General features: G+C 41.0%; 1 protein-coding gene across 3 annotated transcripts in view; it reads left to right on the top strand.

Annotated features, from left to right (window-relative positions):
- Positions 1–27,798, top strand: part of AEBP2 (AE binding protein 2) — a 213,341-nt gene that overhangs the window by 50,713 nt on the left and 134,830 nt on the right. For all 3 annotated transcript variants that reach the window (XM_069228516.1, XM_069228517.1, XM_069228515.1), the window contains exon 3: positions 15,097–15,204. In XM_069228516.1, the coding sequence (XP_069084617.1) occupies positions 15,097–15,204 (108 nt within the window). The remainder of the gene's footprint in view (positions 1–15,096; positions 15,205–27,798) is intronic.

A 27,798-nucleotide genomic window follows, 5' to 3' on the forward strand; every position in this document is an offset into this window, starting at 1 on the left:
ATTCCTCACCATTATTTCTAAAAATTCTAATATCACAGTTAAAAACTTCACACACAACACGGAAGCCAGGTGGCTTATTTCCAAGATCATTAGAGGTTATACCATTCTTTTCATGTTAAACATTTAGGCCTCCACCTCTGATGACCCTTAATTTTGGATAGACCAGCTGTACAGGAAGAGATTTCAGTTCACCTATAGACCTGGTGCTGTATAGCTTGCCATGCAGCTACCGTTTGAACAGATCGCATAGGCAACTTGTGAACTCAATGAAAACACATAACTTTGCTGACTCATAGTGGTTTTATGACCCGTCTGGCAGCAAATTTACTTAATTTTCCCACCCACAAAACACTTTTACGAAATTGGTTACCTGTTAACCAACCTGTCTCTTACCCCTAAAAACAAAAATAGCCCTTCCCAAGGACAGAATTTGGACAATGAAGGATGGCATCCTACAAAACCCACAAACTAGGGAACTTATTAAAATGTAATTAATCGACTATTTCCCCAGAAATACTATGGCAGGCAACTAAAGCGACAATTGGATGAATTATGATAGCTATCCTAGACAAAAAGAACAAATTCCTAAATTCCGTTCTTGGTGACGTGGGAAAGAAAATCAAAAACTTTGAACATGATCTTGTGGTCATAAGAGATCCCTCTATTCTACCTCGCCTGAAATCACTTAAGTATGTTTTCAACAAAATCTTGAATGAGAAGGTGCATGTTGTTGTAATGAGATTCCAAAAGCAAGGTGGAAAAAGGTTTTGTTTATTCTTAGTAAAGTTCCCAGCAACGGAGAGGCTGGTTGACAGGAGCAAGCATAGAGAAGCAACTGACTCGTAAATCAAACAATGCATTCCAAATAGAATACAAAGGAATGAAACAAACGTGGATAAATATAACATTCCTATGAACTGTTTAAAACATGCCTACTTTACAAACTACTACATATCTCCTCTCTTCAATATTATAATAAAAATAATTAATAAATAAATAACTTAGCACAAAACAAAATCAGCATATTTTTTGGGTAGTACAGATACTCTTTTAGGAAGATCTACACTATCATTGTTGACTCTTTCATGGACATAATCTTTGACTTGTACATTATCCTGCTGATTGACATTTGGCACAATAGGCACAAAAGTGGAATCAATAATCTCAAAGTCCTCATTGCAATCAATAGGAGTCTCATTACCCACAATACCAGGTGTCAACTGAGATCTTTCTGTGTTACTGTCACGTTCAAAATCTGAAAGAGAAAAGTATTGCGATTTATCCATACAAATGTTCTTCATCACCCCTGAGGACAAATCCATATATGAATTAGGATCATGTTTTTCAGTACTATTAGTGACTTTAGCAACTCTGCTTAGACTCCACCATGAATCATTATTCAACTTGACTGAGGTTTTTCCCACACATACAACCTTGAATGCTTTTGAAAACTTTGACTCGCCCTTTCTCACTCGATAAGGAAGTTTGATCCTGACAAAATCCCCAATTTTCACCTTAGTATTATCAATATTATTTTTGTCTAATTCTCCCTTATTTTTCTTCTCAACTTTTCTTTTAGCCTCAAAATACATTTTTCTAAGGTCAATAATGGGTAATTCTTTTCTCAACCAAGAAGGGGATAAAGTGGTGCGTGGAACACGCCCTTTGAGCATGGAAAATGGTGAAAACCCAGTTGTCAAATTGGGGGACGAATGATATGCCCAAATCTTTTCTTCAACAAATTCTTTGACATTAAACCTATTGATTATGGCCGATTGTACAGCCTCCACAATAACCCTATTAAATCTTTCCACAAGGCCATTCATATTTGGAGCATAAAGCGAAGTTTTTAAATGCAAAATATTATTGACTTTCATGAATTCCTGAAACTTAAAGGATGTGAACTGTTTACCATTGTCGGTGACAATGCTAGATGGTAACCCCTCCTTAAAAAAACATTCTTTTAAAAATCTTATAACACTGTCAGTGGTGGGTTGGACAATCCATTTGACCTCTGCCCATTTAGAAAAGTAAACAATAAGTACAATGATATACATCTTGCACCTAGCTAGATTATCATATGGTCCCAAAATATCCAATGCTACTTTGTTCCATGGTCTTGATGGAAACTCAGATTTAACAGGTACACATTTACTGGTGACAAGAGTCTTATCAGAATTAGAGCAAATGACACATTGTTTGACAAATCCTGAAATTTGCCTATCCATATAAGGCCACCAAAACATTTCTCTTATTTTAGTTTTAGTTAAGGTTTCCCCTAAGTGTCCTGCGTGAGCTAACTTAATAATATTGGGGCGAAGCGCCTTAGGGGGAATCACACAATCATCTTTAAAGATTAAATCCCCTGATACTGAAATTGAATTTCTGACCTTCCAACATATCTGCATAGATGGTGACAACACCTTTTCACGAGGCCATTCTGTGTTACAAAATTTTTGAATGTTTTGTAATTCTTCATCCTCACTACAACTCTTACACCAGGCATCCTTGGAAAACACATCCTTACATAGGGGTAAAATATCATCTATAGTAGCAACCACACATTCTTCTAATGTCTCAGGAAACAATTTAACAGAATTGTCAGGTAATCTGGATAGACAGTCAGCCACACAATTGAGAATTCCTTGAATATGTACTGCTCTGAAATTATACTCATATATTTTTGATAAAATCCTGACTAGACGAGAAGATGCTCTACCAGTACCGTTACTGTTTAGCAATGCTAATAAGGGTTTGTGATCTATTTTAATGGTAAATTCTCTGCACCACAAATAAGTTTTAAAATGTTCCACTGCCCATGTGCATGCTAAAGCTTCTCTCCCAATAGTTGAATACTTAGATTCAGAAACTGAAAGAGGTCTTGAAGTGAAAGCCACAGTATTTTCTGTGACATGATTTTTCTGAGTAAGTATTGCCCCTAACCCTTCAGAGCTGGCATCAACGTAAACCGCACAACATAAATTTTGATTGAACTGAGACAATGGTGCCGCCTCAATAATGCTTTTTTAAAGTTTATCATACGCCTCCTGATGTTCACTCAACCATGTAAATTTTACTCCTTTCTTAAGTAAATTTCTTAAAGGTAACGCTATTTGGGAAAAATGAAACACAAACCGAGAGTAAAATTCACACAAGCCCAGGTAAGATCTTAATTGATCTTTATCAGAGGATATACCCATCTCTTTTATAGCTTGTAACAAACAAGCTTTAGGAGCTATACCCTTCGAAGATATGGTGTGTCCTAAATACTCTACCTCCTGCGTTAAAAATTTACATTTTTCCATTTGTAGTGTCATCCCTTTTTCTTGTAAAACTGACAGTACTTTTGACAATCTCATATTATGAGAATCAATGGTATCAGCAAAAATTAGGATGTCGTCTTGAAAAGCCATAACTCCATCCATGTTTGTAAATAGCCTATGCATAAGCTTTTGGAATACGGATGCAGCGGATGCCAACCCAAACGGCATGCGGGTATATCTGAAAGCCCCTTCTGGAGTTATAAATGTAGTTAAATGTCTGCATTCCTCATCAAGAGTAATCTGATGATATGCTGATTTGAGATCAAGAGATGTAAAGAATTTTGCTCCACCCAAAAGTGCAAAAAGTTCTTGAATCTTTGGTAGAGGATGGCAATCAACAATAATTTGTTTATTTAATGATCTCAAATCTGCACATAATCTCAAAGACCCACTCTTTTTTTTAACTAAAACTATGGGAGAAACCCATTCAGAGGAGTCTACTGGTTCAATGACACCATCCTTAAGTAATTGATCAAGCAAAATACTAAGTTCTTTCCTGACACTAAGTGGAACATCTCTCAACTTGTGTCTGACTGGTAATGCTCCCACTTTCAGTTTAATGTTATGTGTGAATCCTTTAGCAGTACCCAATTCTTTTCTAAAGACATTTTTGTACTCTGAAATAATCACTTCAATACCTTGCTGTATGGTCATGCAATACACCGGAACATCAGCAGATGGATCCAAAACCATTCCAAGATTACCTTGATGTCTCCATCCCAAAACATGCTGTCCTTTGTCAACTACATACATTTTACCTAAAATATTGTGATCATGACAAGAAATAGAAGCTACAAAGTAACCTAAAATATTAATTATTGTCTGACTGTAACCATAAGCCTTAATGTCATTGCTCTCCAACTTCCGTCCAGACCAGTTTTTGTTGAAAAATGCCTCAGATATGATAGAAAAAGGTGATCCAGAATCCACTAGCATTATAGTTGAGAATCCATCAATGATAACTTCGCACTTTGGAGGACGATATATCTGGTTGTCAATATCAGTGTTAAAAATATTATGTTGCTTAGACTTATCTTCTGTAATCATCAAGACTACACTTTCAACATCTTGGATACAATGTTCAGTCTCTAATTGTTTTCCAACAATCAAATTGACATTCCTTTGAGATCTGCAAACTGTCGAAAAATGTCCAGTTTTACCACATTTGAAACACTCTTTAAATAAGGCAGGACAGGTTGATTTGTTGGTATGCAAATTTGATCCACATCGCATACATTTTAATTTGTTTAGATTATTTTTGTTGTACCCTTTGCTGTACTTATTTTTGTTGACATTGCGTATGGCAGCTACTTCAAGATGATTCTTTGTCATCATTTAATGTCTTACACGATCGTATTGACCTTTCAATACCTTTAACAACTTCTATTACTTCTTTGAGTGATGGATTTTTGTGTCTCAGAAGTTGTTCTTGAATTTTTTTGTTATAACAGTGCATAATAACTTGATCCCGAATATATTGATCAGTAATGACACCAAAATCACAAGTTGAAGCCAAAATGCGAAGAGCAGCCACATATCCTTCAACAGGTTCTGTGGAAAATTGGTGCCGTGAATAAAAGTTAAAACGTTCTGTAACTACATTTGGTTCAACTGTGAAATGTAATTGTAATCTGTCCAAAGCTTCAGAAAAAACATCATAATCATTTATATCAGTTCCTTCAGGTGGTTTATGTGGAGGTAAATGATCAAATATTTCCTGAGCTTCTGTGCCAATAACGTTTAATAGAAGCCCTTTTTTTTCTAGTCGCAGAAAACGAATTTCCATCAATGGCAATCATAAAATTATTAAATAAACCATGCCATTTGCTCCACTTCATGGGTACATCCCCTGGATTTTGTTGTAGTGGCGGAGGTGGATTACAACACTGTTGCATTGTTAAATACAAATAAATGTATGTAACTATATATATATATATATATATATATATATATATATATATATATATATATATATATATTTAAATAATCAAATCCGAAACAAAACAAAAAAAATAGGAGCTGGTACTCAGTTTTTGACAGATTAATAATGAAATTAGGTTGCTGGCATGTTGAGCAAAACAAAACTCAAGTCAGGTTATGTGTGACTAATTTGAAGAATACAATGAAAAGAAAACAAAATGGGGTCACATAAGTTAAGTTCCAGCTGAAGACTGGCTGTTAAATAGGTGCTGCCAGGGCTCCGAATTTGAAATGTAAACAGTAGCTTAGAAGGAAAGCTACAAGCGGAGAACAGCCTTAATTGCTGACCCAGGCTGAGCAAGTCAATAAATCAGGGAGATAGCTGAAGATAACAAACATCCATTTCCTACCGATGAGAAGCCAAAGTCCCGTAGTTGTAGTGAAAAAATGATTTCAATCAACTCGTAATTTTTCTCCGATGTGACAGGCACTGCTGGGAACACTCGTCGCCAAAATGTTGTAATGAGATTCCAAAAGCAAGGTGGAAAAAGGTTTTGTTTATTCTTAGTAAAGTTCCCAGCAACGGAGAGGCTGGTTGACAGGAGCAAGCATAGAGAAGCAACTGACTCGTAAATCAAACAATGCATTCCAAATAGAATACAAAGGAATGAAACAAAGGTGGATAAATATAACATTCCTATGAACTGTTTAAAACATGCCTACTTTACAAACTACTACACATGTATTCACTTTTCGAAAGCCAAGGACATAATTGTGAGAAACGTGGCTGGGAAAATGGTAATTACCTGGACCGGCAGTCTGGGCTGGACTGTACCCATGGGGAACAGGGTCAAGACTGATTTTCATATGGCCGGATCCAAACTGGGGTGGCATGGTGAGCAAAAGAACAATGGATTAAGCCCAGATCTGTCACTGGGGGTAGTTGTTTGAAAAGTTTCAGCGCTCCGTCCATTATCCTTTTGTGTTGCTGCAATCCTTCTCTAGCTCACTGAGGGGGGTGAGTAGCCATGGTGAGGCTCTTAACTGATATCCAGGAGTCCCCTCCCTCAAGCCATGGCCCATGAGATAGTAAGTAGTTTCAACCCACTTCCCTGAGGGCACAATTATGGAAACAGGAGTGTAACACAACACAATCCCTGTGTACCAAACAACAACAAGCCCTGGACAAGAAATGAAATCGCCCCAGTGCAAACTAGCAAACTATGGAGCAACATTTGCACGCTTGTCATATGCATCACACAGCTGGGGTGGGCTCAGTTGGGCACTTCCCGGCCTCACCACACGCCACCCAGGTAACACAGTAGGGGTAATGAACCGCAATCTCGCCCCACTTAGTAATATTCACTATTATAGTTTCTATGAGGCTTTTAAACATTCCCAAAACCAGTGCAGGACCAATGTAACATATCTCATGCAATTGCCTCAAATAATTTCATCTTTTGTGCCAGGAGAGACCTGTGCCAGAAAGACATCTAATTACAGGAGGAGATCGAGGCACGTTCAGAGTGAGAGTTCTCTTGGTCTCCTTCATCCAGGTCTGATGTAGGTCCAGAACTCACCACACTAATTACTGCCACCAAGTCCACTGCTCTTTGGTGTTCTTGCAAGGCTTTGGAGCGGAACTGGATTGCCTTCAAACCAGTCATGACCAGTTTTCTCAGGGGCTGGCCAGCTCTTCGACTGCTGGCATCTGAGCTGCCCTCCCATTGGTTGGTTTGCTCAGTCTATGCCCAGACCTGGGACAGGGTGGTGAAGAATTGCATAGTTTGTGGTAGGTCACACAAATTCTGGCAGGAGACAGCATGTCATATGTGATACCTATTCTCTTTTAGCTTCCACGAAGGAGGCCCTTTGCAGCTGCACTTCTTTGGTGAAGTCAGTGAAAATAATCACTTTCTGGGCTTCCACTATTGTTTTCCCTTTTAACTCGAGCTTGGTGAGAATGTTGCTTGATCTTTGAAGGGCAGGACTTTGGCCACAACCGGACTAAGTTCTGCTCCAGGCAGAGGGGGCCGCAATAGCACTCAGTGGGTGTGATTGAGTGCATAAAATGAGGAGAGTCCCTCAGGAACTATCTCAGTGCGGATCTAGTTTTCCAAAAAGGCAGTCATGTTGGTGCCAAGTACCTCAATGCGCTCCAGCAAAGTTGTTTCCTCCGCGCGCAGTTGAAGCGTCTTTACTCTACTCTCCATGCTTGTCATTCATTCCTACATAGTATTGACTTCAGGGTTTATATTTTCCAGTGAGTAGTCAGTTGTGGTACCCCTCTCGGCCAGCCGTATATAGTCATCCCTCGTCAGCCTTAGGTCGGTGGCCATGGTGTTGATTTTGAACTCCAGTGCTTCCCAGGAAACAGCCATTGCATGCAGTTTGGCATCCACCGTTGCCCCACTGTGCCCTCCGTGCGAGGAGCTCTCCATCGCAGCCACAGGTTACCCTGAGGTTCGCAAATATCTGTGTCATTTTTCTTTTAATATTTAAGTGGCACTTAAGTATATGGTCAACACGGCCTCAGTGGTTTCTCGGTTAGTTGCTATTTTGTTGGCAGCCGCTCTGGGCGTCTCAGCGATAAAAATCCTAGCGCTTTAAGCATTGTAGTCCCTCTTTTATACAGTGGCCAGGGCCCCAGCAGGTGTCACAAGGATTTTGGTGGGCGCACCTGGCAGCGCAGTGTGATAGGCCTCCCAGTGGTACGGGAAGTAGCAATGATCAGCAAAAAGGGGCCTCCCTCACTATCTAGAGGCATGAGTGCAGTTCCAGAGCTAGTAACTAGTATGGCCCCACGTTTGCTGGTAAGTTTGGCAGCACAAAATCTGCGTGGGCCTCCTGCCAATGGGGTCCATGGGTTGTGCTCCGCACATAGCCAGTTTCCTTGGGCGCTATGCACCTCTCTTGAAGATGACCAATCAAGTACTGCTATTGGGAGGTGCCCCCACGCCCTCCCTTGTGGTCCCCCTTTATCCCAGTAGGTAGTGTGGGGTGCTGGGCAGTGGCACCTGTTAGAGACCAGAAGGAGGTAGGCAGTGATTGATTGTGGACTGTAAAGAGACTGTGACCTGGTCCCTCTGCTCGGCTCCTCTGCGAGAGTTTATGTGCCAGCTCCTCAAGGGGGAAGAAGGGTCAGCAGTGTTATATATAATATAGTGTTTCTAGTATCCTGTGATGGTCCACTGTTATGTTAGTGCTATCTTCTACGTGACTTTCAACTACGTAGCCGATTGTTAGTATGTCACTAAGTGCATGGACAAATTACATCTAAAAAGATCAGTGCTTAATTTTTGATTCTCCTGTACCACTATTGCCCCTACATTTCACTGTAATAGGCTCATTCTAACATCACCCAAACTATCAGTAGTTCACTGCTGTTCAAACATTAATAGTGCATGACTGATCCACTGAGGTCATGATTAACTTAATCTATTTACATGTTTCTTATCTCGATTATAAGTGCACATGTAATTCCGCATTACTGTTCAGCCCATACAGGTTTTTTATTCATAGTCTTCTGTGATTCAGATCTGCGCAGTTTTAATTATTTTTCCCTCCTCTTCCATCCTTCGGAACATGAGCTATACCATAGTACTTTATAGACTTCCAGTCACTTGTAGAATGCTGGAGAAAATGTTTTGCAACAGCATAGCTCTGTCTTTGTTCTGTTCAGCCGGATGTGTTCCAATATTCTTTTTATAAGGACAGAAACATATTTAAGGCCACACTGACATTCACTAATGTACACGTCATAGTTGGTGTTGCATGTAATTCTTTGATTTATAGCAATTTCATGAACTTTGTAGTCTTCACGTCTTTGACTGTTTGACATGCCTTACATTTATTATACTTCACAAAGCTGAGTTTCTCTGTTTCCAACCAAGTTTGTTGTTTTGACAGTGTGAAGTGGTTCCTTACTAAATTTCCATTTAGTGACGGAACTTTGCGATGTCCCATCTGAGGGCTCACGCCCACTTTGTAGCACACATATCTGGTTCTTTACTAATCAAGTTCCAATATTTCTTGAAAATTTTATAGAATTTTAAAATCCACAGCTAGGCACTTTGCAAAAAACAGTTCTGTTTTCTTTGGGAAAATGTGATGTGTCCATGTTGTGTTTTGGGGCATTTCCTGTCACGGGCGCTAGGCCTACCCACACAAGTGAGTTACCATTTTTATCTGGAGACTTGGGGGAAAGCTGGGCGGAAGGAAATTCGTGCCTCCTCTCAGATTTCAGAACTTTCTGTCACTGAAATGTGAGGAAACAGCATTTTGGGGCCAAATTGTGAGGTTTGCAAAGGATTCTTGGTAACAGAACCTAGTGACAGCCCCACAAGTCCACCCATCCTGGATTCCCCTAGGTTTCTAGTTTAAAAAAAATGCACAGGTTTGGTAGGTTTTCCTAGGTGCCGACTGAGCTGAGATCAAAATCCACAGCTAGGCACTTTGCAAAAAACACGTCAGTTTTCAATGTAAAAATGTGATGTGTCTATGTTGCGTTTCCTGCCGCGGGCATTAGGGCTCCCCATGCAAGTGAGGTACCATTTTTATCGGGAGACTTGGGGGAACACAGAATAGCAAAACAAGTGTTACTGCCCCTAGTCTTTCTCTACATTTTTTCCTTCCAAATGTAAGACTGTGTGTTAAAAAGACGTCTATTTGAGAAATGCCCTGTAATTCACATGCTAGTATGAGCACCCCAGAATTCAGAGATGTGTAAATAACCACAGCTTCTCAACACCTTATCTTCTGCCCATTTTGGAATTACAAAGGTTTCCTTGATACCTATTTTTCACTTTTTATATTTCAGCAAATTAATTGCTGTATACCTGGATACAATGAAAACCCATTGCAAAGTGCAGCTCATTTATTGGCTCTGGGTACCTAAGGTTCTTGATGAACCTACAAGCCCTATATATCCCCACAACCTGAAGAGTCCAGCAGACGTAACGGTATGTTGCTCTAAAAAATCTGACATTGCAGGAAAAAGTTAGAGTAAAACGTAGAGAGAAATGTCTGTTTTGTTTTTTTTTGTTTTTTTTTACCTCAATTTCAATATTTTTTTATTTCAGCTGTTATTTTCTGTAGGAAAACCTTGTAGAATCTACACAAATGACCCCTTGCTGAATTCAGAATTTTGGGCCATATGTATGAACACATTTTCCCATAGACATACAATGGGTAAAAACCTTTGATACATCTGCCCCTTTGTTACTTTTCTGAAATGTTTAGCTTTCTGGGATCCAGCATTGGTTCCACAACCATTTCTGACACTAACTGGAAGGAGGCTGAAAGCACAAAAAATAGTAAAAATGGGGTATGTTCCAGTAAAATGCCCAAATTGTGTTGAAAAATGTGTTTTTCTGATTCAAGTCTGCCTGTTCCTGAAAGCTGGGAAGATCATCATTTTAATACTGCAAATGCTTTGTTGATGCCATTTTCAGGGGAAAAAAAACACAGGCCTTCTTCTGCAGCCCATTTTTCCCTTAAAAAAAAAAAAAAACCTCTGTCTTTTGGCTAATTTCTTGGTCTCTTTCAGGGGAACCCACAAACTCTGGGTACCTATAGAATCCCTAGGATGTTGGAAAAAACAGGACGCAAATTTGGCGTGGGTAGCTTACGTGGGCAAAAAGTTATGAGGGCCTAAGCGCAAGCTGCCCCAAATAGGCAAAAAAAGGCCTGGCAGCTGAGGGGGGAAAGGCCTGGCAGCTGAGAGGTGAAGATTTTGATCTGTTTTTTGCTTGTTGCATTCCTTGAGCTATATCTCTTCTTGCATATCCTCTACTTTAAAATCTTTGCTCAGTTATTTTAAGGTGGTGTGCAATATCTCATAGTCTGAACAGTTTCGTCTGAGCATCAAAAATTCTCCTTATGGAATACGCTTGACTAGTGGTTGAGGTTGGATACTCGTTCCATGGAGGATGCTGTTAGTAGCTGTAGATTTTCAATATAAAGTTGTTTCCAATGTGTTGTACTTTACATACACTATCACATCCAAAAATTATATTTGAGAAGTACGTGTATTACAGTTAATTTTTATACCACAGTTATTATTCTAAATGGCGAAGTGTTCCAGAAATTCTTTTCCTACCAGACTAAATGGTGAACAGGTCGTCAATAAATGTAAGTCACAATGCAATTCCTTCTACTTGCATTCCATTCTCCTCCCTCCAGGTTACCCCTCTCTCCCACCAACCCATAATAAGGTTAGCCTAGCTTGGAGAGAAGGAAACTCACATAGCAGTTCTGCATGTATTTGCATGCAATTGATGATAAAACAAGAACACATTGTTTTTGAGGCATATGTCAATCATTTCCAACAGGGTCTGTGAGTGCTCTAGTTCTTTAACGTTTTTCTGTTTGGGGAAGTATTCAATTGTTTGCGGTCCAATTTTGTGATTATTTGAAATGTACAGTGATACTACATCAATAGTGACAAAGATATAGCCTTCTTGCCAGTCTTTTCCAGTTAAGATCCTCAAAGTCTCCAGTGTCTTTTATGAAAGAGATCAGTGTTGTTATCATTGTTGCCAGGTAAGGATCCACATAGACTGAGATCCATTCATAAAACGACCTACAACTTGAAATAGGTCTTACTGGAGGTTTCTCAAGTGCCTTATGTATTTTGGGTAAGACGTATATCGTTGGAATGACTAGAGACTTATTAGTAAGAAATTGAAAATCTTCACCATTGGGCAGAGAGTCCTGCTGCTTCTTCAAGTTTTTGTTCAATTCTACTGTTCACTCATTGACCGGTTTGCTTTCCATTTTCTTGTAATTTGTGTTCTCATTTAATTGGCAGTATGCCTCTTCCACATAGTCTAATTTGTTTAAAGTGACTAAATTACCACAGTTCCTCGTTCGTAAAACATTCCTTTTTAGGGTTGAGCGCACAAGCGCTTCGTCCCTGTTGTAATCTCTCTTTGGACTTTTAACCATGCCCGTGCCACGGCTGTCACTTTTATTGGTTTGTTGTCTTGCCTTTTAAAATCTGTTTGATTTCATTAATGACATATGCATACCATTTCCAGTGTTTAGCCCTTCTAGAGTGCACCGGCAAGCTACTGAAAACATACGAGCCTCCATGTTTTCAGCATGGTTTCCAGACTACTTTATCTTTTTATTTTCCATGCAGTGCGACCGCGTTGGGTTTCACATAGCGCGATCGTACTCGTTTTTTTGGTTTTCAGTTTCAGAGTGATCCTGCTGCGTTTTACATAGCACAATCGTGCTTGCTTTTTTTTTTTTTCAATTTGTGTGGCAAGAAAAGTCCGGTTAGGAGTTTACAACGCTAATAGCTCTAACTCGCGCAAACGTGAGACAAGTTGCATTGCAAATGCTTGTTATTTTTGTTGTGTGTATAGTCCAATTTGTCTAAGCAACATTTACCAAATGATAGAAGGTGTCAATTTTTTTCCCAGGAGTGAGTGCAGTGCAGAACCTGGAATTTGGGTTTAAAATTAGTGTACTACTGGCAGTCAGTGTGTATCTCCAAGCTTTCAAGTACCTGTGACTCTGTAAGTTCCTCATCTGAGAGATTATACATTAGATCATACATAGTCTTAATATCTGATTTTCTCCTCAATTCTCAAGTTTGTTTCCTCGATCCGTTCACTACTCCCACTTCTTTGAGGTTATTTTAGAGAAATACTTTGCCAATTTTAGTTTGCCTACAAATTTGTATACATTAATCTTTATCTCCACATAATCAAAATGCCTCTCTGGGCAGAAAGTAAGTTCCTTGTTTTATCACTTCATCCCCTTAGTGTTTAATTTGTAATCTGACAAGTCTAGACAAACAAACCTGCCACTGGCTCTTAACTTCTAATTTGCATTCTCCACCGTGGGTTAAAAAAACACATTTCTTCATCATTTATAAATATACTAACATCGGTTTTACCCAACATGGCCCACTCACAAATGATACTGAAGCACTTGATAAGGACTCTTAAAACTCTGGATAAATGCACTGTGCACCAATTTGGGAGATCAGTTCTTACTCCTCTCTAGCTTAACCCTACCATACGAATAGAAGTGAAAAAAGTACTTTGTGAAGACTGGGCAAAAAAAGGTATTCGTTAGCGTAAATCTGGGAAATAAACCTAATAACCCACGCCACTTTGCGATACTGCAGGATAAATATGCACTCTCAAATACGGACTTGTACAAATTTCTAAGGCACAAAGTAGCTGCGAGGAGACTCATTAGGTTATATGAATCAGGCACTATTAATTTCCTTACTAACATCGTTTCTCATACACAAGTAGCTGAGTGAATATATCAAGTAATAAAATGAAACTCTCAGAGGCATCCTATATCCTAAAGAAATGGCAAATCCATCTTGACAAATTTGAATTGTCAATGGAATGACAATCAGAGTGGTCCTCTATGCTTTGAAACTCATTAAAACATAGGATCTCCTCCCGAATATGCTAATGTAAACTATGCATCCTTCATGAATCTCTCAGGACACACTTTAGTTTCTCTGGGATCCAAATTGATTTCTCCAAATGCTGAAGTTGCCCAGAACACATGGCTGGTCTAGAACACTTGCTCTTCGTTTGTGATATTAGGACCCTGTGGAGTCAAATCGAATATACTATTCAGAATATTTTCCAAACCGATTTTACCATTGGTCTTCAGACTATCATCATAGGTCCACTTCAATGACCCTTTCTGATGTTCTAGAGCAACATGACAGATGTTTATTGGACTTGCTGTTAACGATTGGTTTAAAAAAAAAAAAAAAACGATCATCAGCGACTTGAAATTTTCCAAAAAACTCCTTTCACACATTGTGGGCTTGGGTCTGTTAAATTAGAGTAGGGGACCACACCCCTGCCAGCAGCAATTTTAATTACAGAACTTAGGAAACAAACTGGATCTCCATCTCCAAAATATAAAACTACCTAGAGAATTATCTGAGTCTTGTGAGATTTGCTCATCTGTATGTCCATATTTTTATTGAATAGAAACCCTTGCCTTTCTTGCCTCTTACACCCTATCCCTTGATTGTTCTCTATTTTCAACTTCATCTCTTCCTGCTCTCTCTTCCTTCTTTTTCTATTCCTTTCTCTCTCCTGTTCTCTGTATCTCTTCTCTCTCTCTCTCTTTCTTTGCAACATCAGCCCAGTTAATATTTAGCATTACTGACCTTGGCATTTGTCCTTTATGGATGAAACCATTTACACTTTGCTACTACTCTGGGTAATGCTTGAACAGATTAAGTGAAAAAAACACTTTTTACATTTGTCATGTTTTCAATGCTTAAAGTTCCATCGTCTTTCCCTTCTAAAAAAAAATAAACACCTTTTTGAAGCAGAATCCCCCCCCCCCTTAGATAACCACAGCAGTCCACAAAGCTCTCTCATATTTTCTCATTTGTTTTCATCTATTTCCCACAGATTAGCTAGAGTTTGGTAATACATTAAAAACTAATGGTTCCCCATTCTGGTGAAGAAATTTGCTTCTCTGTGATATCAGTTCTCATATTTGGATGCTCTTCGTATTTAGGTCTCATGCAGTCTGAAACATGTTGTGTACTCCTTTTACTCCTCTTTAGAAAAGGATCTAGTACATTAGTGCTTAATGCATTTCATATATATTAAATAAATGCGAGGATTGAATTTGTTGTATTGATGCCGAGAGTTAGAACCAATTTGAATTAATAATGTTCCTTGGCTATTTTGCTAACACAAATGTTAAAATGATTGACATTGTTTTAATGCGCATGAATGATAGGTTTACATCCGAAAGCATTGTAAAGTAATTGATAGAATATCAAATTGAACATAAGCTCGTGCATAAAGGACAATGAAGAATTTAATTATTTTTTCTTTACCAGGTTTTTGTTTGTTTATGGAAAGGGTGCAAAGTATACAACACACCTTCAACGAGTCAAAGCTGGTTACAAAGGCATATGCTGACCCACAGCGGAGATAAGCCCTTCAAGGTAAATTGTATAATGACTGACTCCTAGTGTGGTATAATATTAAGTTGGTCCTTTTCTAGCTTTCTTTCAGATTGTTGAAGTTTTTTTTATCTTTGCTATTCCTAAATATTCTTTTCTAAACCGTGAAAAGGAGGAATTCATAGCTTCTTAAAATATGAACAAAAGGAAGTTGTGTGTACTTGTGAATTTGTTAAATGATATTCTGTGCCCTGTTAATGTGCGTTAATAAGGATTTCATATGGCTCTGAATTTCATACATGCATCAGTGGTTACTGAAAGTCTGATTTTAATAAATAAAAGCTAGTTGGCAACACTCAGTTACGAAGGAACCACACAACTAAATTGAGTGCCATCCCCTGGAGATGCTAGGATGAATTTTTAGTACCTACATTCATTTAACAGTTCCGTTACTAAATAGTTTTTGCCTTTTTCTTTTTTTCCTGTTAATTTTTTTTTTTTTGTAAAATGTTCTGTTATGTATTTTTGCACTATGACTTTTATTTCTTACACAGCAAGATTTTCATATTTATATATGGTATGTATGATTAGTGCTTCTGTTGGCACAGCTAACTTTATTTTAAGTTTTATTGTTCTCTACTACAAGTGGTACTTTTCTCTAGGGAGTGTGGGTATGTTATTTTCACAACAGTTCTAGCATCTGCAATGAATACAGTCATGGTTCCTTAAGTTTAACTATGCTTTTTAAAAACTTTTTACATACTCTTACTATTTTTTACCTAACCAACTCTTATTCCGGAGCCCCTTTGTCATTGCAGATGTTGCACAATATTGGCTTACCTTCTACCTCTGTGAGCTCTCTTTTTTCAGTTTCCTGGTTCTCAAACATTAACCTCCCCTGCCACTTTTCCAGTTGGCCCAAGTTCTCTCTGCCCTGCATCTAGGAGACTGGATGGTGGCACTGGACCTGTGGGAAGCCTATTTCCATACAAATGTCCTGCAGGCCCACAGATGTTACCAGTGGTTAATGGTGGCCTTTGATATCAGCAGTAAGTACCTCATGGGAGTTCGTAACGGACCCTAAAAAACAAGCATCTAGCTTTTACATTGAGGCTACCAGAGGCCATTGTGTGTACAATCAACTCTTTGTGGAGTTTTCATAGAAGTATATTATGTTATATTGATTTGTAAAGCACTCCAGCTTTGCTTTTGCCGCATGCGGGAATGTGTGCATAAGATGGCGATCTGACTGGAATTTCCCCTACGAGGATTCCAAGCAAGCCTGGTGTTTTATTATAAACATTGTGTTATTCTGAGAACCGCCCGACATGACAACACAATCTTTTCTGTGTAAGGAAGACACTATACTCTCTGAGCCAGCAATACCCGGAAACCTATCATATGTTGCCTTGATGCGAGCTCAGAATGAGTTGTCATGCAAAGCAGTGAATAACTTTTCAGAACCTATAATGTCCAAACTACCTGCATAATGGACCTAAGTTGAATCTGTCCTTACTATCAGAAAGATATATCAGATTGCATGATGTCTATTGCAGAAGAAATAATGTTATTTAAGGTGAAAATGCGGTTGGACAAAATGTTCATACCATTATTTACAACGTCCAGAGCTTGTCGGATATTTTCCTAATTTATTTGCCTTAACCGGGCAGCAGCTTCCATTTGTGATTATTTCCAAATGTCATTATAACTTGCATACAGAAAGCACTTTGTGCGTGGCTTATGGGGACCCAACAAAACATCTTGTCAATTTATGTTGTCAGATAGGAGACCTAGGTGTATTTGGCAGCTGCTAGTATGGATGTTTTCAAAAAAAGTTTACATAATTTTCCCACGCTGTAAGTGGTAACAATACTGGAGTGTTTGTAAGACCTGCAAGGACGGTCAGGTCTACTCCTTCTAAAACCCCCTGTGAAATTTACAAAACGTGAGTTACAATCATTTGTATCCACTGGCCATAATAACCACCTGTTGGACCTGAAAGTGTTGGGTTAAATGTTCCATTCTGGACTCCCCATTGAGCTGTTCTTCAGTGAGATCTAAAGACTTTTGCCATTTATCAAAATGTTCTGGGGACGTGATACTGGGGTCATTCGCTTCCTTAACTTTTGTTAAGCTTAAACAACTTGTTTGTTGCACTGTTTCATTTAAAAATGTAATGGAATGAGACACACTCCGAACAAATCTTCACACCCCTGTATTTGCCAATTTCTACTTCCCCACACAATCTCTAAGTTTATTGACCTCAACCAATATTAGTAGCTTTCAGTAGCCAACTGGGAAACAAATGAATCAGAATAAATCAATTTGGTGTCAGTTAACATGATACTCTGTATTTTCATAGGAGGCAATTTAAAATAATGGCTCAGCGTTTTTAACCTCATGCACAGTAAAATATGCAAACTTATCCAACTATCTTGTAGAGCTCCCCACTGGTGGAGTTGGACAGTGTTACCATTGCATATAATGAAAAAACATTTCTCGGGGTGCTAGCTCTATGTATAAAGTGATGTCCATAATGGTAACAGAACATTTCACCATAGTTGACAGTTGTTCGGTAAATATCTTCACTTTTAAATACAGTGCAATATTCAAGCTCAGAAAACATAGAATCAACTGTTTTGACATCCCAGTAATCAGAAACTACTTCTGGTGTTATTACATAATTCATTGAAACTTTAAACACACATGGAATTTGAATCACTCTGTGGGCCTGTATATATTAGAAGATGCTTTATCCCAGACTATCCCATCAGGAATCAGAATAGTTGAAATGTTCACGAGGGACAAGTCTCTTCAGACCTTATGAGAAGACAGGTAAGGTTTTAATAACTCAGCCACCAGTTCAACAGCAGAAAAATAATGACCATGTATCAATAAAAATAAAACAATGATTAAACCAATACAAAGAAGGAAGGCAAGCAAAGTTAGCAATATCCATAGATAATTCCATGTTTTAAATAGTTTTAAGCCAATTGACTAGCTTACGTGATCTTGATACTGGTGCACAACATAATGTTGAAGAGTTTGAAAAAGAATCAATGATTTTGGCAAAATATTCAGAAGCAGTTTGTGCAAATACTGGAGCAGTGCTGGCGAAAAAGAGCTGGCAGATGTATCTCTTAGTGGTTCATAGTAAATTATTACATCAGTTTGTGAAGAATTGAAGAAAAATTACTCCGAACATTTCTTGTTGGTGGTGTAGAAACAGGTACTAAAGAAAGATAATGTTCGATGGCATCTGTCGCTGTAGATACGCATGTTCTGCAATAGCTCGCCATCTGGTGTTGGGCCGGAGTGTTACAAGTTGTTTTTCTTCGAAGAAGTCTTTCGAGTCACGGGACCGAGTGACTCCTCCTTTTGTCTCCATTGCGCATGGGCGTCGACTCCATCTTCGATTGTTTTTTTTCCGCCATCGGGTTCGGACGTGTTCCTGTCGCTCCGAGTTTCGGAACGGAAAATTAGCTAATTTCGGAAGATTTTCGCCGGTATTGTTGCGTTCGGGATCGGCGTACTTAGATTCCACACCGCATCGAAGATCGAAGAGCTCCGGTGCCCTTCGGGGTAGTTTTTCGATCCTCCGTCGGGGCCTGGTCGGCCCGACCGCGTGCTGAAGAACGCCGATGGAACGGACCCCGTTTCGTTTCTGCCCCAAATGCCACAATAAATACCCCTACACAGACCAACACTTGGTCTGCAACCTGTGCCTGTCACCTGAGCACAGCGAAGACACCTGCGAGGCCTGTCGTGCGTTCCGGTCCCGAAAAACACTCCGAGACCGTCGAGCCAGAAGACTTCAAATGGCGTCCGCACCGACAGCCCAACGGGAGTTCGAGGAACAGGAAGAAGAAGGTACCTTCTCGATCCAAGACTCAGACTCCGAAGGATTCGACGATACACAAACCGTGAGTAAGACGTCGAAAAACACACAGAGACACATTTACAAGGCCCAGGGGACGCCACTGCCACCAGGCCATGGCTCGACCCATAAATTCGGTGACCGACCGTCGGCACCGAAAAAGGCCAAAACAGTGCCGAGATCGTCCGACTCCGGTCGAGACACCGGCACGCAGCCTTCTCGGGACCGAGAAAGTGCTGGAGACAAGCCTCGACACCGAGATACCGGTGTGGACACGGCTCGACGCCGAGACAGCGGCACCGAAACAGATCGACGCCGAGAGGTTTCGGCCCCGAAAAGGAAAAAAGTCACCTCGGAGCCGAAAAAACACGCAGACAAAGTTTCAACGCCGAAACAAACTGCAAGCGACCCAGCTTCAGGCTCTTATACAGAAGAGCACTCGCTAACCTCCCAAATGCAAAAGCATAGGTTTGAGGAAGAGCTACAAGCAACTGATGTGGACCATACGCAAAAGCGTATCTTCATTCAGCAGGGGACAGGAAAAATAAGCACCCTTCCCCCCATTAGGAGAAAGAGAAGGTTGGAGTTCCAGACGGAACAAGCACCACAACCAAAAGTGGTTAAAAGAATTACACCACCACCCTCTCCTCCGCCCGTGATTAACGTTTCACCAGCACAAACTCCATCTCACTCCCCAGCTCACACCACCATGAGCCAGGGTGACCAAGATCAGGACGCATGGGACCTATACGACGCCCCAGTGTCAGATAACAGCCCGGAGGCCTACCCTACAAAGCCATCTCCACCAGAAGACAGCACCGCGTACTCTCAGGTGGTGGCTAGAGCAGCACAATTTCATAACGTAAGCCTCCACTCAGAACAGGTCGAGGATGATTTCTTGTTCAACACACTCTCCTCCACCCACAGCTCCTACCAAAGCCTGCCTATGCTCCCTGGTATGCTCCGGCACGCAAAAGACATATTTAAGGAGCCGGTCAAAAGTAGGGCAATCACACCACGGGTGGAAAAGAAGTATAAGCCGCCTCCTACGGACCCGGTTTTCATCACTACACAGCTGCCACCAGACTCTGTTGTTGTAGGAGCAGCTAGGAAAAGGGCCAACTCTCACACATCTGGAGATGCACCACCCCCAGATAAAGAAAGCCGCAAGTTCGATGCAGCTGGTAAAAGAGTCGCAGCACAAGCTGCAAACCAGTGGCGCATCGCGAACTCCCAGGCACTACTTGCGCGCTATGACAGAGCCCACTGGGACGAGATGCAACATCTCATTGAACATCTGCCCAAGGACTTCCAAAATAGGGCGAAACAAGTGGTTGAGGAGGGACAGACCATCTCCAACAACCAGATACGTTCCTCCATGGACGCTGCAGATACAGCTGCACGGACAATTAATACATCTGTAACTATCAGACGGCATGCATGGCTCCGAACGTCTGGATTTAAACCAGAGATTCAACAAGCAGTTCTCAATATGCCTTTTAATGAAAAAGAACTGTTCGGTCCAGAAGTGGACACAGCGATTGAGAAACTCAAAAAAGATACGGACACTGCCAAAGCCATGGGCGCACTCTACTCCCCGCAGAGCAGAGGGAATTACAGCACATTCCGTAAAACGCCCTTTCGAGGGGGGTTTCGGGGTCAAAGCACACAAGCCAGCACCTCACAAGCAACACCGTCCACTTACCAGGGACAGTATAGAGGAGGTTTTCGGGGACAATATAGAGGAGGGCAATTCCCTAGAAATAGAGGGAGATTTCAAAGCCCCAAAACCCCTACTACTAAACAATGACTCACATGTCACTCACCCCCTCCACACAACACCAGTGGGGGGAAGAATAGGTCATTATTACAAAGCATGGGAGGAAATCACTACAGACACTTGGGTTCTAGCAATTATCCAACATGGTTATTGCATATAATTTCTACAATTCCCTCCAAACATACCACCAAAAGCACAAAATTTAACAACACACCATTCCAATCTCCTGGAGATAGAAGTGCAGGCACTATTGCAAAAGAATGCAATCGAATTAGTGCCAAACACACAAATAAACACAGGAGTTTACTCACTGTACTTTCTGATACCAAAGAAGGACAAAACGCTGAGACCAATCCTAGACCTCAGAGTAGTGAACACTTTCATCAAATCAGACCACTTCCACATGGTCACACTACAAGAAGTATTGCCATTGCTAAAACTACACGACTACATGGCAACTTTAGACCTCAAGGATGCTTATTTCCATATACCAATACACCCATCTCACAGGAAATACCTAAGGTTCGTATTCAAAGGAATACATTACCAATTCAAGGTACTGCCTTTCGGATTAACAACCGCACCAAGAGTCTTTACCAAATGTCTAGCGGTAGTCGCTGCACACATAAGAAGGCAGCAAATACATGTGTTCCCATATTTGGACGACTGGCTAATCAAGGCCCATTCGTTCATACAGTGCTCAAATCACACAAATCAGATCATACAAACCCTCTTCAAACTCGGGTTCACCGTCAATTTCACAAAATCCAAAATTCTGCCACGCAAGGTACAACAATACCTGGGAGCCATAATAGACACATCAAAGGGAGTAGCCACTCCAAGTCCACAAAGAATTCAAAATTTCAACACCATCATACAACGCATGTATCCAACACAAAAGATACAAGCAAAGATGGTATTACAACTCCTAGGCATGATGTCATCATGCATAGCCATTGTCCCAAACGCAAGACTGCACATGAGGCCCTTACAACAATGCCTAGCATCACAGTGGTCTCAAGCACAGGGTCACCTTCTAGATCTGGTGTTAATAGACCGCCAAACTTACCTCTCGCTTCTGTGGTGGAACAACATAAATTTAAACAAGGGGCGGCCTTTCCAAGACCCAGTGCCACAATACGTAATAACAACAGATGCTTCCATGACAGGGTGGGGAGCACACCTCAATCAACACAGCATACAAGGACAATGGAACGTACATCAAACAAAACTGCATATCAATCACCTAGAACTGCTAGCAGTTTTTCAAGCACTAAAAGCTTTCCAACCAATAATAGTTCACAAATACATTCTCGTCAAAACAGACAACATGACAACAATGTATTATCTAAACAAGCAGGGAGGGACGCACTCCACGCAGTTAAGCCTGCTAGCACAAAAAATTTGGCATTGGGCAATTCACAACCAAATTCGCCTAATTGCACAGTTTATACCAGGGATACAAAATCAACTCGCAGACAATCTCTCTCGAGATCACCAACAGGTCCACGAATGGGAAATTCACCCCCAAATTCTGAACACTTATTTCAAACTCTGGGGAACACCTCAGATAGACTTGTTTGCGACAAGGGAGAACGCAAAATGCCAAAACTTCGCATCCAGGTACCCACACAAACAATCCCAAGGCAATGCCCTATGGATGAACTGGTCAGGGATATTTGCTTACGCTTTTCCTCCTCTCCCTCTCCTTCCTTACCTGGTAAACAAACTCAGTCAAAGCAAACTCAAACTCATATTGATAGCACCAACTTGGGCAAGGCAACCCTGGTACACAACGCTGCTAGACCTATCAGTGGTACCCTGCATCAAATTGCCCAACAGGCCAGATCTGTTGACACAGCACAACCAAAAGATCAGACACCCAGATCCAGCATCGCTGAATCTAGCAATCTGGCTCCTGAAATCCTAGAATTCGGGCACTTACAACTTACCCAAGAATGTATGGAAGTCATAAAACAAGCAAGAAGGCCATCCACCAGGCACTGCTATGCAAGTAAATGGAAGAGGTTTGTTTGCTACTGCCATATTAATCAAATACAACCATTACACACAACTCCAGAACATGTAGTGGGTTACTTGCTTCACTTACAAAGATCTAACCTAGCTTTCTCTTCCATTAAGATTCACCTTGCAGCAATATCTGCATACCTGCAGACTACCTATTCAACTTCCCTATATAAAATACCAGTCATTAAAGCATTCATGGAGGGCCTTAGGAGAATTATACCACCAAGAACACCACCTGTTCCTTCATGGAACCTAAATGTTGTCCTAACTAGACTTATGGGTCCACCTTTTGAACCCATGCACTCCTGCGACATACAGTTCCTAACCTGGAAGGTGGCATTTCTCATCGCCATTACTTCCCTGAGAAGAGTAAGCGAGATTCAGGCGTTTACTATACAGGAACCTTTTATACAACTACACAAAAATAAAGTCGTCCTAAGGACCAATCCTAAATTTTTGCCAAAGGTTATTTCACCGTTCCATCTAAATCAAACAGTGGAACTTCCAGTGTTCTTTCCACAGCCAGATACCGTAGCTGAAAGGGCACTACATACATTAGATGTCAAAAGAGCATTAATGTATTACATTGACAGAACAAAAAACATCAGAAAGACTAAACAACTCTTTATTGCATTTCAAAAACCTCACGCAGGAAACCCAATTTCAAAACAAGGTATAGCCAGATGGATAGTTAAATGCATCCAAATCTGCTACCTTAAAGCTAAACGACAGCTGCCCATTACACCAAGGGCACACTCAACCAGAAAGAAAGGTGCTACCATGGCCTTTCTAGGAAACATCCCAATGCAAGAAATATGTAAGGCAGCCACATGGTCTACGCCTCACACATTCACCAAGCACTACTGTGTAGACGTGTTATCCGCACAACAAGCCACAGTAGGTCAAGCCGTATTAAGGACATTATTTCAGACTACTTCCACTCCTACAGGCTGATCCACCGCTTTTGGGGAAATAACTGCTTACTAGTCTATGCAGAACATGCGTATCTACAGCGACAGATGCCATCGAACTGAAAATGTCACTTACCCAGTGTACATCTGTTCGTGGCATCAGTCGCAGTAGATTCGCATGTGCCCACCCGCCTCCCCGGGAGCCTGTAGCAGTTTGGAAGTTACCTTCAATTATTTCTATATGTATCATCTCAACCTTAAATAGGTGCATACTTAGTCACTCCATTGCATGGGCACTATTACTACAATTCAACTCCTACCTCACCCTCTGCGGGGAAAAACAATCGAAGATGGAGTCGACGCCCATGCGCAATGGAGACAAAAGGAGGAGTCACTCGGTCCCGTGACTCGAAAGACTTCTTCGAAGAAAAACAACTTGTAACACTCCGGCCCAACACCAGATGGCGAGCTATTGCAGAACATGCGAATCTACTGCGACTGATGCCACGAACAGATGTACACTGGGTAAGTGACATTTTCATTTCCATCCTCCCCAGGCTTTGGGAAGTATCATCATTGTTTACATTTTGGAGAGGCACATCTTGACTAGCAGTGAGAAGTTTGGGAACTACTCAGGATTCCTTGTGGTCTACTGTGTAGGCCTGGCCACATGGTGTAACTTGATATTCTCAATGGATACGAAGAGGCTTTCTCTGGAACCAGACAGGGGTGGTAATATCACAGTTCTGATACCTGGTATTGCCAGGACTAGAACCAGTGCTCTATATGATGGGCCAAATTCTGTCTTTACAGCACTGCTTTCACCCACCAGATCCCCAGCCTATAGAATCCTACTTTTTGGTGTGTCCCTCATTTCCAAAGCAGCAAATGCTGATGAATTTTCATCACAGAACTGTTGTAATTCCTGCAAGACAGTGACACATTCATTTATGTCAAAGGGTGTGTCTGCCGCCACAGAGTCAGGGCCAACATGATATGGGACATACATAGGTATCCTGATAAAGGACCTCATATGGGGTACACCCTCTCATGGACCTTCTACACAGATTGAGCGCATTCTGGGCTCTAGGTGATTAAGCCCACTGCAACCCATACCTAGTACTCTTTCTGGTAGGAAGTGTTTCAAGTCACAATTTTTCCGTTCCACTACAGAATTTCCCTCTGGATGATAGGGTGACGAGAAATGGAGTTGGACACCTATCGTAGCCATGGTGTCCCTGAATGCCCTTGAGGCAAAGGCATTGCCCTAGTCCGAATGGAACTCAGCAACTGCATATGCACCGATGAAGACATGCAAGTCTTGAACAACAGTTTGAGCGTCAGCTGATAGTTGTGGCCATAACCATAACAATCTAGTGCAAGAATCAACAGCGACTAAAATATGTTTGTTGCACCATCGGGTGTTAGAGGACCTAAATCGTCCAGCTGCACACACTGTAAAGATTTTTGGGAAAATAGGAGGGCGTATACGGTGGGCGTTTTGTGGTGGACCCTCTTATTTGTTGGAAGATGTCACAGCAAAGGACATACTGTTTGGTCTGTTTGTAGAGACCCGGCATCAGTAGTGTTTTTTCAATAGTAAAATGGTAGCTTCCATGCCTGTATGGGCAGATGCAACCCAGTTAATCACTGCTTTAATTAATTCTTGTCTTTGGTCTTGGTTGGAGATCACACGATCACCACCCACCCCTCAATGCTGACACAGCAATATTTTGAGCCCTTAGATGGTAGGAATATTATTTAATAAGGGCTTGCTGTCAACAGAAGCTTTCACAGCAGCCAGTCTGATCATCCAATCTTCCCTTAAATGAATAACTGCTGCAACAGAAGCCGTAGCCACTGCCAACTTTGCTGCTTCATCAAACAGTGTGTTTCCAACAATGTGTATTCCTACCCTCTGGTGGTCCGTGGCGTGCACAACATGGGTATTTGGTAGCGTCTTTTAGCTCGGCTACTTTACCCACAGGAGCCTGTGTTTAATGGTGTTCCCTTTTGAGTGTCTGAAACCATTCTGCCACCAGTAATGTGTAGGTATTCATTGAAGAACTGTTCACAGTAGTACGAATCACACACTATAAGTGTTCTTAATTCAGGATCCATATGTTCCAGTGCCATCAGGAGAGCCTTAAGCTCAGCTAATTGTGCAGTGCAGTCCCTTATGGCCTGTGTGTGTGTGTGTGTGTGTGTGTGTGTGTGTGTTTTCGAAGGGTGGGATTGGCCATACTTCAGTACACCACTCTGCTTCGCAAGCCGCAGAGTACTTTCTTTCTACTGCCGGTTGTGCTGAACTATCATTGTAAATGATCATCTGATATTGTTCAAATGGCAAAATGTTATCAGGCATTGGATATTCTGGTTCATACTGTAAGAACCCTTGTGTCTGTAGTTTAGACGTGCATGTCTGCAGTTTTGACTTCTAAATAGTCGTTAGTTGCTGTCACATGCAGAAGTTCTTGAATATTCCGGCAAACTATTGTGACCTCTTCCGCGCTGTCTAGCAGTCTGTGCCCACTTCCTGTTCTTCATTAAAGCTCTCAACATGTGTGTCATTTTGGGCCGTAATAGCTGACACCATTTTCTTTTTAAACTGTGCTTTCTGTTGGGGAGGTTTCTCTTCTTTGTTAGTGGAACTTTCCATTGAATATTTTCTTTGTTTCATGTACTGTTTCATTGTTTGGAACACCCACCTCTTTCACTGTGTTTGCCTGGTGAGTCCTGGAAGGAACGAGATTGGTGTGTGTCAATATATTGGTATCTATCACGAGTTTTAACATTTTCTAAAGTTATTTCGCTTTTTAGAGGTCTCCGGGAGCATAGATTCTCCAATTTGTTTAACATTAACTTTATTTTGTTTTTGTTTATCCCATCGTTTATTTAGAACCCTCACCCGCTTGCTTGGTAGACTCGTTATTGAATTTACCTTGTTGTTGGGGTTTACTAGGTCAGTCCCCCAGACGACCCTGTCCTATACTACTACTGTAGGTCTTGGTGATAATCTTTGGCAGCTCAGGTTTTTGGTCCTGTATAGGAACATCACAGAGCCGCTCGTGTGCCAGAGCAACTGCTTCTCTTTTAATGTTGCTTAAAATTATTGTGGACACTGTGGCAAAATTCCCTATTAACTGCATCCCCAAATCCAGAGTCTGTGCAGCCCCGTACTCATCTTGAGTTTGTTTCAACACTTCTGGTAAATTGGCAAGTGTCGGTGTATGATGTTTGGGAGTATAGAAACAGATAATACTGCCCCCCATGTTGTGAAGCTGTCTGCTGATAAAAGCAGCCGGTCGGCAAGCATATTTTGAGAATTCAGTATTTATCTTGGGGTCCCATATGGAGAAACAATGCTTCCAAAGCGCTCATTTTCTGTGCTACCCAAAATTGAATTTCTTCACGTTTAGAGGGAACTTTACCCATTATTGAGTGCACTGTTGCAGGTTTGATCCCTGCTTTTGCCACATGTGGTTGCACTGGAGCAGCCCTTGATGGAGCGATGTTTAAAGTCCACATTACAAATTGAGTTAAACATCTATTTATTTATACTAAAATAGTGTACAGGCGGTGCTACCGCCGTTGTATGCGGTGTATACGTAGACAAGTCTGGCCACTTTGGTTTATCTTTACTTAGTGAACCTAGTCTAACATTCTGTCGGATGTGTGGTAGGGTGCCCTCAAGCCACTTCTGGTGTTCCTGATCAGAAAGGTGTATTTCTAAATATGCGTATGATGTGCATTGTGCGGGGGCATTTGCTGGAGTGTAATGATGAAATGTATGTGTGTTCCGTCTGCTCCTGAAAAGGTGACCCATGAATAAACAATTTCTGTTCTGTAAGCAGCGTGTCTCAACCACAAACGTTACTTCTCCTCCCTCCTCTGTGAGGCCATGTTGCAATAAGTGCGTTGAAGGGGAGCCTTATATTAGCTGCAGTTGCAACCCCATTACAGTCTGTCATTATAACAAAGGTAATAATGTAATATCTTGTTCAGACAGAAACACCAAGTGAGGAAAATACTTTTAAAAG

The sequence above is a fragment of the Pleurodeles waltl genome, chromosome 4_1, assembly GCF_031143425.1.
Source record: "Pleurodeles waltl isolate 20211129_DDA chromosome 4_1, aPleWal1.hap1.20221129, whole genome shotgun sequence".
In the NCBI taxonomy this organism is placed as follows: Eukaryota; Metazoa; Chordata; class Amphibia; order Caudata; family Salamandridae; genus Pleurodeles; species Pleurodeles waltl.